This window comes from Aquarana catesbeiana, linkage group LG04, assembly GCF_042186555.1.
Source record: "Aquarana catesbeiana isolate 2022-GZ linkage group LG04, ASM4218655v1, whole genome shotgun sequence".
Taxonomy (NCBI): domain Eukaryota; kingdom Metazoa; phylum Chordata; class Amphibia; order Anura; family Ranidae; genus Aquarana; species Aquarana catesbeiana.
In genome coordinates this window covers 456,702,678-456,715,992 of record NC_133327.1, presented here as the reverse complement: position 1 = coordinate 456,715,992, position 13,315 = coordinate 456,702,678, and the positions used below count along the sequence as shown (strand labels likewise).

At 42.1% G+C, this 13,315-nt stretch overlaps 1 protein-coding gene across 2 annotated transcripts in view; it reads left to right on the top strand.

The window, feature by feature from the left end:
- The window catches only part of LYST (lysosomal trafficking regulator), a 556,505-nt gene that overhangs the window by 365,987 nt on the left and 177,203 nt on the right, over positions 1–13,315 (top strand). For both annotated transcript variants that reach the window (XM_073627506.1, XM_073627507.1), the window contains one exon: positions 7,831–7,907. In XM_073627506.1, coding sequence (XP_073483607.1) covers positions 7,831–7,907 — 77 coding nt within the window. The remainder of the gene's footprint in view (positions 1–7,830; positions 7,908–13,315) is intronic.

The following is a 13,315-nucleotide window of genomic DNA, read 5'->3' as shown; positions in this document are numbered from 1 at the left end:
TTCACTGCTGAATGCTGTTGATGATGTTGGGCTTTCACTTTTAATGCTGTGAGTTTTTTTTTTTTTTAATTGTCAATAGCATTGAACCTACCCCACCACCTACAAATAAAAACTATATTTGATTAAATTATTTGATCCCCCGCAAATTTTGAAAGTTTGCCCACTTACAAAGAAATGAAGGGTCTATATTTGTTATCATAGATGTATTTTAAATGATAGAGACAGAATATCAACCAAAAATCCAGAAAAAACACATGATACAAATGTTATAAATTGGATTGCAGTTCAGTGAGTAAAAGAAGTATTTGATCCCCTATCAATCAACAATAATTCTGGCTTCCATACACTGGCTACAGTATGTGCTCATGTGGTACACAGATTAGTCCTATCAATTTAAAAAGGTGCGCCTAACAACAACTCGTTATGTGTATAAAAGATACCTGTCCACAGGATCTTTCTTCATTCAAACCTCACCATCATGGGCAAGACCAAAGAGCTGCCAAAGGATGTCAGGGACAAGATTGTACACCTGCACAAGGCTGGAACGAGCTACAAGACCATCAGCAAGAAGCTTGGTGAGAAGGAGAGAACTGTTGGAGCAATTATTCGCAAATGGAAGAAATGCAAAATAACCATCATTCGCCCTCGGTCTGGAGCTCCATGCAAGCTTTCGCCTCATGGGATACGGATGATCATGAGAAAAGTGAGGATGCAGCCCAGAACTACATGGGAGGAGCTTGTGAATGATCTCAGGGTGGTTGGGACCACAGTCACCAAACAAACAATTGGTAACACAATATGCCGCCATGGATTGAAATCCTGCAGTGCCCGCAAGGCACATGTACAGGCCCATCTGAAGCTTGCCAGTGAACATCTACATGATTCAGAGAAGAATTGGGAGAGAGTACTGTGGTCAGATGAGACCAAAATTGAGCTCCTTGGTACTAACGTTTTGGAGGAAGAGAAATGCTTACTATGACCCTAAGAACACCATCCCTACTGTCAAGCATGGAGGTGGAAACATTATGCTTTGGGGCTGTCACTCTGCTTAAGGTACAGGCCGACTGTGCCGCATTGAGGGGCCAATAGATGGGGCCATGTACTTAAAATCTTGGATCAGAACCTTCTTCTCTCAGCCAGAATACTGAGCTGGGTCATTGATGTGTCTTCCAGCATGACAATGACCCGAAAGGACCTTTGTTGCCAAGGCAACAAAGGAGTGGCCCAAGAAGAAGCACATTAAGGTCACAGAGTGGCCTAGCAAGTCTCCAGACCTTTAATCCTATAAAAAATGTATGGAGGAAGCTGAAACTTTGGATTGCCAAGAAACCTTAATGTGGTTGTAAAGGCAGAAGGTTTTGTATCTTAATGCATTCTAGTGCATTCTAATGCAGCAGCCCTCCTAATACTTACCTGAGCCCTATCTCTATTTCAGCGAAGTGCACAAGTGCCTCGGCCGTCCGGGACTCTCCCTCCTGATAGGCTAAGACGCATCAATCAGGCAGTTGGCCTATTAAGAGAGAGAGGGGGCAAGGTTGAACTGCGGCTCAGTGTCTGAATGGACACACAGAGCTGTGGTTCGGCTCGGGTACCCCCATTGCAAGCTTCTTGCTGTGGGGGCACTCAGCAGCAGGGAGGAGCCAGGAGTACCGAAGAGGGACTTGAGAAGAGGTGGATTGGGGCTGCTCTGTACAAAACCACAGCACAGAGCAGATAAGTATAACATGTTTCGTTTTTTTTTTTTTTTTTGCTTTAAAAATAACAGACTTTAATATCGCTTTAAGGATTTAAAGAAGATCTGTAAATAAGAGTGGACCAAAATCCCTCCTGAGATGTGTGCAAACCTGGTAACCAACTACAAGAAAAGTCTTAACTCTGTGCTTGCCAAGAAGGATTTTTCCACCTAGTACGAAGTCATGTTTTGCTTGGGGATCAAATACTTATTTTACTCACTGAACTGCAAGTGGGCAAACTTACAAAATCTGCAGGTGATCAAATAATAATTTTCCCCACTGTATATGCATGGCTTCACCTTTTGCCTCTCCCTTCTGCACTGCTTTGCTCACTCTTATGCCACACTGATATTTTAGCACTCTACTACCCCAATTTTGGGGGGGGGGGGGGAAACAGGATATTTCCATTAGAGTTTAACCACTTGCCACCTGCCCTATTACCAAATGATGGCGGCAAAGTGGTTTGATATTCCTGACCGGACGTCATATGATGTGATCAGGATATCGAGTCGCTGCGCGCCCCCGGGGGAGCGCATCGCGGCGATCGTTGTTGCGGGGTGTCAGTCTGACGGAGACTCTTTACCACGTGATCAGCCGTGTCCAATCACGGCTGATCACGATGTAAATAGGAAGAGCCGGTGATCAGCTTTTCCTCACTCGCGTCTGACAGACGCGAGTAGAGGAGAGCCGATCGGCTGCTCTCCTGACGGGGGGGGGGGGTTTGTGCTGATAGTTTATCAGCACAGCCCCACCTCGGATCCCGCCCAGGACCACCAGGGAAGCCATCCACACTGGACCACCAGGTATGCCCCTAGACCCCCAGGGAAATACCACTATGTGCCCAGGCAGCTGCCAATCTGTGCCCAGGCAGCTGCCAATCAGTGCCCACTCCAATGCCTTCCACTGCCAGTGCCACCAGGGATGCCTATCAGTGCCTCGTATCAGTGCCGTGTATCAGTGCCCAGAAGTGCCACCTATCAGTGCCGCCTTTCAGTGCCCATCAGTGTCGCCTATCAGTGCCAACCAGTGCCACCCATGAGTACCCATCAGTGCCGCCTATCGATGCCCATCAGTGTTGCATATCAGTGCCGCATATCAGTGCCCGCTCATTGGTGCCACCTCATCGGTGCCGCTTTATCAGTGCCCATCAGTGAAAGAGAAAACTTACTTTTTTACAAATTTTCTTTAACAGAAACAAAAGCAAAACTTTTTTTTTTTCAAAATTTTCTGTCTTTTTTTATTTGTTTAGGAAAAAATAAAAACCGCAGAGGTGATCAAATACCACCAAAAGAAAGCTCTATTTGTGGGAACAAAATGATAAAAATTTTGTTTGTGTACAGTGTAGCATGACCGCTGAATTGTCATTCAAACTGCGACAGCGCTGAAAGCTGAAAATTGGTCTGGGCAGGAAGGTGTCTACGTGCCCTGTATTGAAGTGGTTAATATAACAACACAAACACATTTGCAATGCACTTTCCACATTTTCACTAATATTGCAGGTTCAAATTTGGCAATTGCAAATCACGATACAATTTTTAAACCTAAGTACTCATAAGGTGTGGCCTGTTGATAAAAGGAAACCAAAATAGTAAAAGATGTTTACAATTTTGTTTCTTTAATATTTAATGCGTTGAAGAGGTCAGCTGATACAGAGGTTATGATACCTTTTAGAAAAAAGAGGGTGCTAATGTGCAAACCACAGGATAAGAAAATAACTAAACAGTAGCTGCCAACATCAATGGTGTCCTCACACTATGTAAATATAAAAGCTATGGGAATGTGGCGCTTACTAAATCTAACATATATTAATAAAGTGTATCCAATATCAATATTAAAGTGTATCCAATATCAGTCACTGTGCAAATCAGCAATTGCACAAATGGAAATGAAAATAACATGATCCTAGATATAATATGATGATAAACAATAATGCTCATGAATAAAGTGCATATAATGTGCAAATACATAAATAGATGATCCTAAAAATCGTGCAATATAGACAATGAAGTAAAAAATGTGCAAATGACAATATGATAATCCGCAAAAATTGTGCAAAAAATAGTTCCATTATTAATGTATGTTTAGATTTAGTAAGCGCCACATTCCCATAGCTTTTATATGATACCTTTTAGAGTTCTGATATTTATTTATGTAAAGTATATATCCATATGTTCCACATTACATGTATTTTGATCTCAGAGACACAAAGTCATAAGTATAAAAATGTAGCAAATTTGTCAGCTTCTGAAAAAAAAAAAGTAATATTCGTCTTTCTCATTTATTAAAGAGGAACTTCAGTCGCACCTTCAGAATTTTTGAAAAAATACGTGCAGCATGTAAAAACTTTAATGTCATTTATCCACTTTTTATTTTAAATCTCCCATCTTCTATTTTTCATTGTAAAAAGCAGGCTGCAACTGCACTCACCCTATATGTCACTGCGGCCATTTTAACTGAGGGTAGTGCCCTCTTTTTCCCAGGGGATTAATGCTACTGCTCCACCCTCCGTAATGCGAGTTCATCCAAATGCAGTACATAGCGAATCTTCATGTGTGCAGTACAGCATTAAACAGCGAGTCCGCACATTACATATTGTCTCTGCCTGTTCTCTGCCCTCCTCCAGTTCTTCCCTGTCCTCTACCCCTGCTCTAGCTTTTTTCCCTGCCCTCCTCCAGCTTTTTTCCCTGCCCTCCTCCAGCTCTTTTCTGTGCCCTCCTCAGTCTGTGTCAGGTCTCTCCAACTCACGGTCCACTAACTGTTCCAGATTAGCCACCAGTGTACCTTCCCAGGGACCTGACACCTATAGCCGCTGTCCCCTTCTTTAGTCCACACCCTCCTTAGAGTTTCCCTTTTATCATGTGTGACTTCCTTCTCTACTTTATGCAGGGAGGAGTTCTCTACAATTATATTAGATTTTATGGACAAAATCTGAGCTGAGATTGCTGACTTTGAACTCAGAGGTCATACTTTTACTTCTACGCTTTGCCCTCCAGAACCTTTTTCTGACAATCCTGCAGCTATAGCTGCTCCTGAGCCTTCTACTGTGGATGTGCTGTCAGATGAGGCAGTCTAAAAAATCAATTTTGCATGAGTTTGTTCGGGGGAGCCACAATCGGCTGATATACAGTAACTCCCAGGCTTAAAGATACCATATTGGTTCTTTTTGACCTAGTTTGAGCCAGCCTGAAACTGGAATAGCCTGCAGCTGATATTTGTGTTGTTAATATTGAGGACATGCCAATGTTCAAGGATCCTGTTGAGATACAACTTGAAGCCCTTTCTATATCTTTGTTTTCACTGAGGGGCCCAGCCAGGCAATGTCCATTTTTCAAACCTTAGGGAATTGATTAGCTTATATCTAATTATCCAGCTACTGTCCATTTAGTTGTTAAGGTGCTTAGAGCGTATGCCTACAGCTCTACACTATTATGTAGATGGGTTAATTAATATTACATGTCTTATTTCTTGAACTAGTCTCTTGTTTGTTAATGCGTTAAGCTCTTTCACTGAACTGTTCTGTGAAAAAACAATGTAAAAAAGGGCTTGCTGTGTATGCCTTTTGATGGTGAATGTCTCGTTGGTGCATCTTTAGACAACTTCCTAAAGGGGCATCACTGATAATAAGAGTATGCGTTTTCCCCAGCAAAAGAAGCCTAGGCCTCAATCTAGGAAAATGCCTCCCACCTCTGAAGCTAATAAAAATTGCTTTCAAATCTCCTAATCTTCACGCTCCAAAGCCAAACAAAAGCTAGGGGCCCAGTTTAATTGCAAACTTTGTGCCTCCCAATTCCGCAGACTTGCTGACCTATCCTCTTCCTAATAAAGGGATGCCCCCACTTTCATAAGTTGGGGGACATCTGTTGGGATTTGGAAAAACATAAAATCGCGCTAAGCATGTGAAATATAAAAGTGCTCTCGTGCACCAATTAGATGACAAAGGCAGGTCATACAACTGATTTTGTAAGACCCTATGTTAAACAAAAGAAATATGAAAATCATAAATTGCAAAACACCTGAACAGTTAGTGTAATGAAATATAAAAAATGTCCATATATAACAAAGTGAATGGGCCAGGTGAATTGATATCCAAAGGCCCACACAATAATAACACCGTGAAGTAGAACAATGATTAGTGTCCATCCATAAGAAGTGTATTCTTCACAGTTGAATGAAGGACTAGTGCGGAAATCCACCACCAAAATGTAAGGGGTTACTGCTTACCAGAAGCCTGTGATCCCCCGTTACAGAGGACCAAGGGAAGCCTGTATGTAATAAGCCCTCCAGAGCGTGTCCGGTGCACCAACTATCCTCGATGTATTAGGGGTGATACAGAGTCTCCAGAACCGCCCAAAGGTCCTCATGACATTTCAACACTCCTCATTTCATTCCAAACTCATGAGTGGATGTATATGGCATGGAAAGATAGAAAGTGCTGCAATGACACAAAAACATGACCTTCAGACTGATAGACTGGGTAGCAACGCTGTTGGGATTTGCAGACCCCTGGTCGGAAAGCATTTAAGATGCATGGGTTAAAAATGTGGTGTCCAGGGGCTATATGCTTGAGTTTCACTCTCTATCTCCTCACCGATTCATGTCTTCCACCTTGCCTGTGTCTTTGTATTGGCTAGTAGCCCTCCATGCTGCTCTGACATATTTTGAACCAAGTAGTTATTGCCATTGTTACAACAGTGGAAAGGTTTTAGTGTTTTTACTCAAACCTTTTCACCTTAGCCAAACCCATCCACCCAATCCCATCTTGGATCTGAATGCTAATACATTTCTTTAATCAAAGCCAAAATTTTTGTATTGAATATTCCAGGTCTGTCCTAATTTTCCTTCTAGTTTCCATGAACATCAAGTATTTATACCTGTGTGTCCCTATGTTTCCAGCACACCAATATTTTTCTGTGGGCACACAACATTACCAGTTTGTAGCCCTTCCATTTGTTCTGTCCTCCACACCCTGAGTATATACTAAAGTATTAGCACTTGGGCAAGCCTTGCTACTTGGCTATGCCCTTTATGGGCATTTCCTATTGAGGGAACAGTCAGCAAAGTCTCTGACAATATGATGCGGACAGCTCAGACCTTAAAAAGGTTTGGTTTGATCCTGAACCTTCAGAAATCTGTAGCCGACACATCACTTACCTAGGTCTCAGTCTGGATTTAGCTGAAGCCAGAGTTTTTTACCCCATTAAAAACTTATGACCCTCTACTCCCAGAGTCAGACTCTGCAGTCCAGGAGTTATCCAACTCTACAATTCTGCATGAGCTTTCTGTGCTTGATGATAGCCTTCTTTTGATGCAGTCTTATCAGCTCAAACCCACTCCAGATCCCTAAAACTTAACATTCTGTGGGACAAAATAGTTCAGTCTACAGACAAAACTGACTCACCTGAAACAGATAACCAGGTTATCCTTGGCCTGATGGCTCTGGAATCCTGTTCTAGAGATGGGGAAATCCTTTCAGTGTTTTAGAGGAACAGAACAAAGAATTCCAGCCTGAAGGGCTGGGGTGGGGTCTTGGACTCCTTGTTGGTAATGGGGAATCACAAGAGGAATCTAGTCCTTTTGATCAGCACTCTGGAAATCCTTGCACCACAAAGTAAAAATTACGCGTTTTAGAACTACATGAATTTGCCGCACAAGAATTTGGTGCAAAATTTTAAGGAGAGATTGACGCCAGAAAAGTGGTGCAGCAGCTTTATTAAATTCCTCCACAATCCTCCAAATGATGTATTTCACCTACAGTATGAGCTTAGTCATAGGAATGATAATGAAGCCCATGCTGTGGGCAAAAGTCATCCTCTCGAGTCACATCCATGTCTGCTGGATTTTCTCTGGTGTCAACAAAGATGCTTGTGATTCAAGCTAAAATGTACAACAAAAAAATATTATGTTACATAGTTTGGTTGTTTGATAATGGAAAAAATAAATAAAATTCTGGTTGGCAGATTAGTGTAGTTAAAAGCAATGAACATGCTGAGAACTAGATGCATGAAGCATATGTTGAGTTTCTGACACCAATGTGTCTATTTAGATAATCTTGATCACAATGTATTTTTCTTAATTGTTTTTTGTGCGTTGCTTTTAGGAGCAAGAAAAATATGAAAATGAAGAGAAAGCAAACAGATCAGCTTGGAAAAAAACTATTTTGAATAATCAGCAAAAGTAAGATTAAAGTATATTATACAAAGTTTTAGTGGAGCTAGCACCAATGCAATTTGTATGTACAGTGTTCATTTATGTATGCACATGCATATCTTGTTGGGGTCTAATGTATCAGCAAATCCGTGATCTCTTCAGGCTTAGACCATCACCCAGTACTGGCAAATGCTCTGTCACACAGGTAGAGGTACCCTGCAACCTTCGCAGCAGCTGGAAAGCAGCCACCCTCTCTGGGTCTGACTAGGAGTTGAAGAGCTGCTGCCAAAATGCCTCACATCCTACCCTACTAAATATGGGGTAGGCGAGTACACATCCAACACACTAACCAGTCTACTAATTCGGTTGTGCCTTCCAGACTAACAATCATGTCCTCTAAATTGTTCAGAATAGGGGAACTCAGGACTTGCATGATTAAGAGTGAGAAATGGGACTTTTCTGCTGCTTGTGATTGGGTTCTTACATTAAGGAAACAGTTCCAGAAGTGCTTTAGGGACATTTTGATTGAAATAAAAGGTTATAGTGATGTTTTGCATTCAAGAATCGATCAGCCACAAGGATAATAGAAGTACAGCAAGTATCTTAAATTTCATTATTGTATCTGCAGAATTTTTTGGATATCCTAGCATTTTTGTTTCCAGCTATATAATGGTAACCAAGAGTCATTCATAAAGTTTAATAAAAGCAAAAGTACTATTTTATTAGAATATACATAACATATAGCAGAATAATATGCAGCTGTATGTTAAAAATATAAGTGGTGTTATTAGGAATACAGGCAGTCCCCGACTTACGAACACCCGACTTACAAACAACTCCTAATTATGAACGGCCTCAATTCCGGCTGCTTCTGCTCCACCCTGGTCCTGGATACCTCTGAGCAGCTATCTTGCCACATTCCACACTGCAGTACTTCATGTACTGCATGGCCATAAGCGCCCGGAACATCCCACATCCCTGCACAGGCGGACGCCGGAACATCCCACATCCCTGCACAGGCGAAAGTTACACTTACAAGCAGTGTTCCGACTTACGAACAAATTCCACTTACGAACAAACCTACAGTTCTTAATGTGTTCGTAACCTGGGGACTGCCTGTACAGTAGACCTCTAGGGTCAGATTATTTGATTTTGGCACAGTAATTGGGGCACAGGGTTTTCCAGCACTGCTTTGGTGCCCTGTAAATAGGCTCAAAAGCTTCTGATGTTTTGTGATACTATTATTACTGCTGGTATTGCTGTGGTAATAGTCATCTCTGTCATAATATAGTGTTTTTGTTTTACTGTGGTAGCATCTGTGGGTGAAGGATTGTGTATAGAAGAGTGTATGATTTTTTTTTAATTGGTTGAACTAGATAGACTTGTCTTTCTGTTTTAATAGTTTTTATTCAGTTTTACAAGTGGTTAATATGCAAAAGTTCTGCCCACGCAGGGGTTAGCATTGAAGTTGGAACTGGTATTCGCTCATAAGAAGGGCAAAAATGAACTGACACAAACCGAAAAAATGAGAGCTAACACAACAGTAGTAAATTTTAAGTGTGAATGATACTGCCAGGATACAGGGGTCCCAGAGAAGCTCCCCATAACTAAGGGGCACCCCTTAGGTCCATCAAAACCCAAAAGGTGATGCAATGTACAGCCAAAACTGAACCAACAAGGAAAGAGGAGTAGAAAACAGAAGAAAGTTAGGCAGAAAGGTGAAGCTTAAGAGAGAGGGAGGTCGCTCACCTACCGAGTAGGAAGACTTGTGTCTTTTTTTCAACCTAACTAACTATGTATGATCATCATAAGTTTACCGTTGGTGTTCGGACTTAGTTTCCGGTTAAGAGTCCTGTTAAGGCCTAAATTTGGTTATATTTTCTATGGGTTTTGGGTAATTTATTTTTAATTGTGATCATTTCGTTATTTTGGTCTTGCTCCTCTTCTTTGGACCATCCAAGAAACATGTGAATTTGCATCAAAGTTTTGGCAAGTAGTAAGAAAACCTTTTTTTACAATGAGTACCTACATAAAAGTTTTTTGCAATAAGTAGACAATCTCCACCTTTTGTGAATTATAACTACTTTCAGGTTAAATATGAATATTTCTCAAGTCATCTTCCAGGATGGCACACCAGAGAGATGAGAGGCTCCTCCCCACAGGAAACACAATCAATCAACAGCTGTTTTAAGTCCACACCCTTCCCCTTGATCCTCAGTTTTTGATGGTGTTTCTCCCTACACAGCGAAACTGTTTGTTTTTTTCCAAATGACCGAAGCCTGGGGCTGGTGGTCTCCCCCAGGGAGCCGGACCAAATGCCTGGGAAGCCTCTGGGTCTGGCAGGATATATTTATCCTTCCCGGGGTTCCCCTATCCTTTCCTCAGGGGGGGGCAGCAGAAACTGGGAAAGCCCCCCTGAGAGCTGAAGGCTCCTGGGTACAGTGGTGTACCCAGAACTTCAGGGGCCTTTATCCTGTCTCCCCCCTTACCTGTCCGGACGTCCGTTCAGACGGGGGTGCTGGCCATTGGTTCTTTCCAGGGGGATCATATCCCCTGACTCCTGGGCCCCTGGTAGCTCGCGTGGGCACCGCCTGAACGACCCGCGTTCTTACCCGGAAGGGAAGGCTGAGTGTCAGCAGGAGCAGGCGCCCACATCCTCTTTTCGAATAGGCACCGGTTCACTATGGTGAATGTCTGCCTAAACCACCTCAGATGGGAATGAGGAACGTACGGCATTGCCCCCCCCCCATGTGTATATACTGACTGGACAGTGCAGGACACAGCCTAACCTTGCAGCTCCCTAAAGGGACAACAGTTGTGGGGGGGGCACTGTGGTGGCTATCCTCCTTGCGTGTGGACCATAAGGATGGAAAAGCAAGCCCAGTTGCTGTGGCAAAAGGGGAAGACGACAACGGTGAGTCAAAAATCCCCAATCCCAGCCAGATGGTTTCTGGGCATTTGAGATAATCTCCCCAGGGGTCTGGATTCAAATAGCCCAGAAGCTTTTGCTAAAGACACCAGCCACAGCTCCCTCTTACATCAGAGATGCAGTATGGTGGACAAGTGGTGCAGAGGAGCGAGTGTGCCTAAACCACCTCAGATGGGAAAGAGGTAGGTAAGGCATTTTTTCTCCTTCCACCTGTATTTACTGAGTGGTGCAGTGCAGGACCTGGGGTCTCCATAACAAAATAACCCAGAAGCTACTGCTAAAAACCACCAGCCACAGCTTCCTCTTATAGCAGAGACACTGTGGTTATCACAACAGTAGGTTGCCAGCCTCTCCCTACATACCCAGTTGTGGTACATTAGTAGGGGTGAATATAGCAAAGAGGGTGACCTGATAGAACAAAGAGTTCCTTACTGGCCAGGTATAGCACTGAACAAGTTATTAATGGTGCAATGGTTGAAGGATTCAGGAGTAAGCTCCCTTGCTCAGCAGGCACACTAGGTTATCTGGCCCTATTAGCCCAGCTGCTAGGAATCTGCTTAAAGTTGCTCCAAGATGCTTAAAAGCTGACCTAACTTTCAACAATGTGGCAGGGACCAAGCTTCTGTGTGGCACAGTAGGGGTTCCCTTGTGACAGATCCTCCTTTTGGGGGTTGCTTGCTATGGGTAAGTTTTCATAAGCTCCAACCTCCCACTCCACCCTTACATTGTGGTTATATTTTAATGCAGGAGGTAAGAAAAACCTATTTGTTGGTTTGGGTTACAGTCCACTCAGTGACAGATCTAAAAGCGATTTACCATAAATCGTTTTCCTATATCCTTTGATTAAAGATTTTCTGTGCAAACATATGCAAGAGCTAGATGGCTATGATTGCTTCTTTAACCTCCCTGGCGGTATGATTATTTCAGATTTTAGGTGCATTATTTTGCACAGAAATTTGGCGTTTTATATTGTAGGCCTGTAATTCTTAGGAATAATTCACTTAAATCTGTCCAAACCATAGTCTAGTAGACATCCCGGGTATGATAAATTTAAAAAAACGAAATCAAAAATTATAATATAATAAATAACTATAAATAATTATAACAAATAATAATATAATAATAATAAAAATTATTCAATAATGTAATCAAATCAAAAACACTGAAATTTGCTCAGTTGCAGAATTGTTACTTTCGTTACTTTTAGTAAAAATAGAAATACAAACTGCGCTATAAAACAGGTGAACAATTAATAATCAAAAAGCTGCAATCCCAACAATAAACATCAATTGTGAAGTAAAACATAAAAAAATAAAAGTATTGCGCTAATACATGTGCAGTTTTACATACATAACATAAGTAAAAAATTTGATAATATGTGTAAACGAGGACGAATGCAGATAGCAACTGCATATAATCCACAAAAGTGTCTCATCAAGTGAGGAAAACTCAATATAATAAAATAGTGACTCCAAATAGCCCACAAGTAATAAAGGAAAAGTCCAAGTGATGATTAATAGTTAATCCGTGACCACAAAGGAGGATCCACCACCGGGAATGGAAGGGGTTACTTCTTACCGAGTGGCCATGATCCCCCACTACAGAGGATCACAGCTAGCAGGCAAACTTTTAAAACAGACTATGGAAACTTCTATTGGCATCCACTGGGGGTCATCATACCGTCAGCCACAATAGCAGAACTCATGGCAGAAATGCACCATAAAACACAAAAGGGAGCTCACATAGCGTAAAACCATAGAGATCTATTAAAATTCATATACATAAAATGAACACTTACAAACGTTCGAAGATTAAATAGCCTTAAGTCCGGTTCCTTGGCCACAGGAGCACGGACAAACCCGTCCTACTGGAATACAACACTGTTTGGAGGTGACGTCAGTGCGTCGTCTGGTTCCGCCCTACGCGTTTCGTGATATCACATCTTCCAGGGGCACAGGCGGCGCACTACGTCACCTCCTTAAATAATCCTGAAGCAAAACCATGCCTCGCTATGGATTCCTACATGCTGAGTCACCCAAGATACGTCAAAAGACTCCGGCATCCGGGTGCACTTCTCAGCACGAGCAATCGGCAATAGGCTATCTTATTGTGACAACCCATAAGTCCCGATGTACATATATAAAAAACATAATATACATTTACATGTCGTACCAAATACATATATGAAACCAGATGAAAAAGTAAATAAAACTAAGTAAAACATTTTTACGAAGAAAAAAAACAATTATAAGCTTATAATGAGTGGCTAAAGATCCAAGAGTGGTGATTTTACTGATCTCTTTTGGAAACTAGCGGGACCTGTTTAGAGAACAGAAGCGGACAATTTGAAAGGGGAAATTACAGATGCGTACACCTATATTCCTCCGCCTATCTGTGTCTAAACTTTGTAAAGACCGGAAGTGGAATGATTGGTGGATTGTAGTCTCCATCCAAATATTCCCACATAAGTTCAGCAGCGCCATCTGGTGGGTAAACCCAAAAAAAC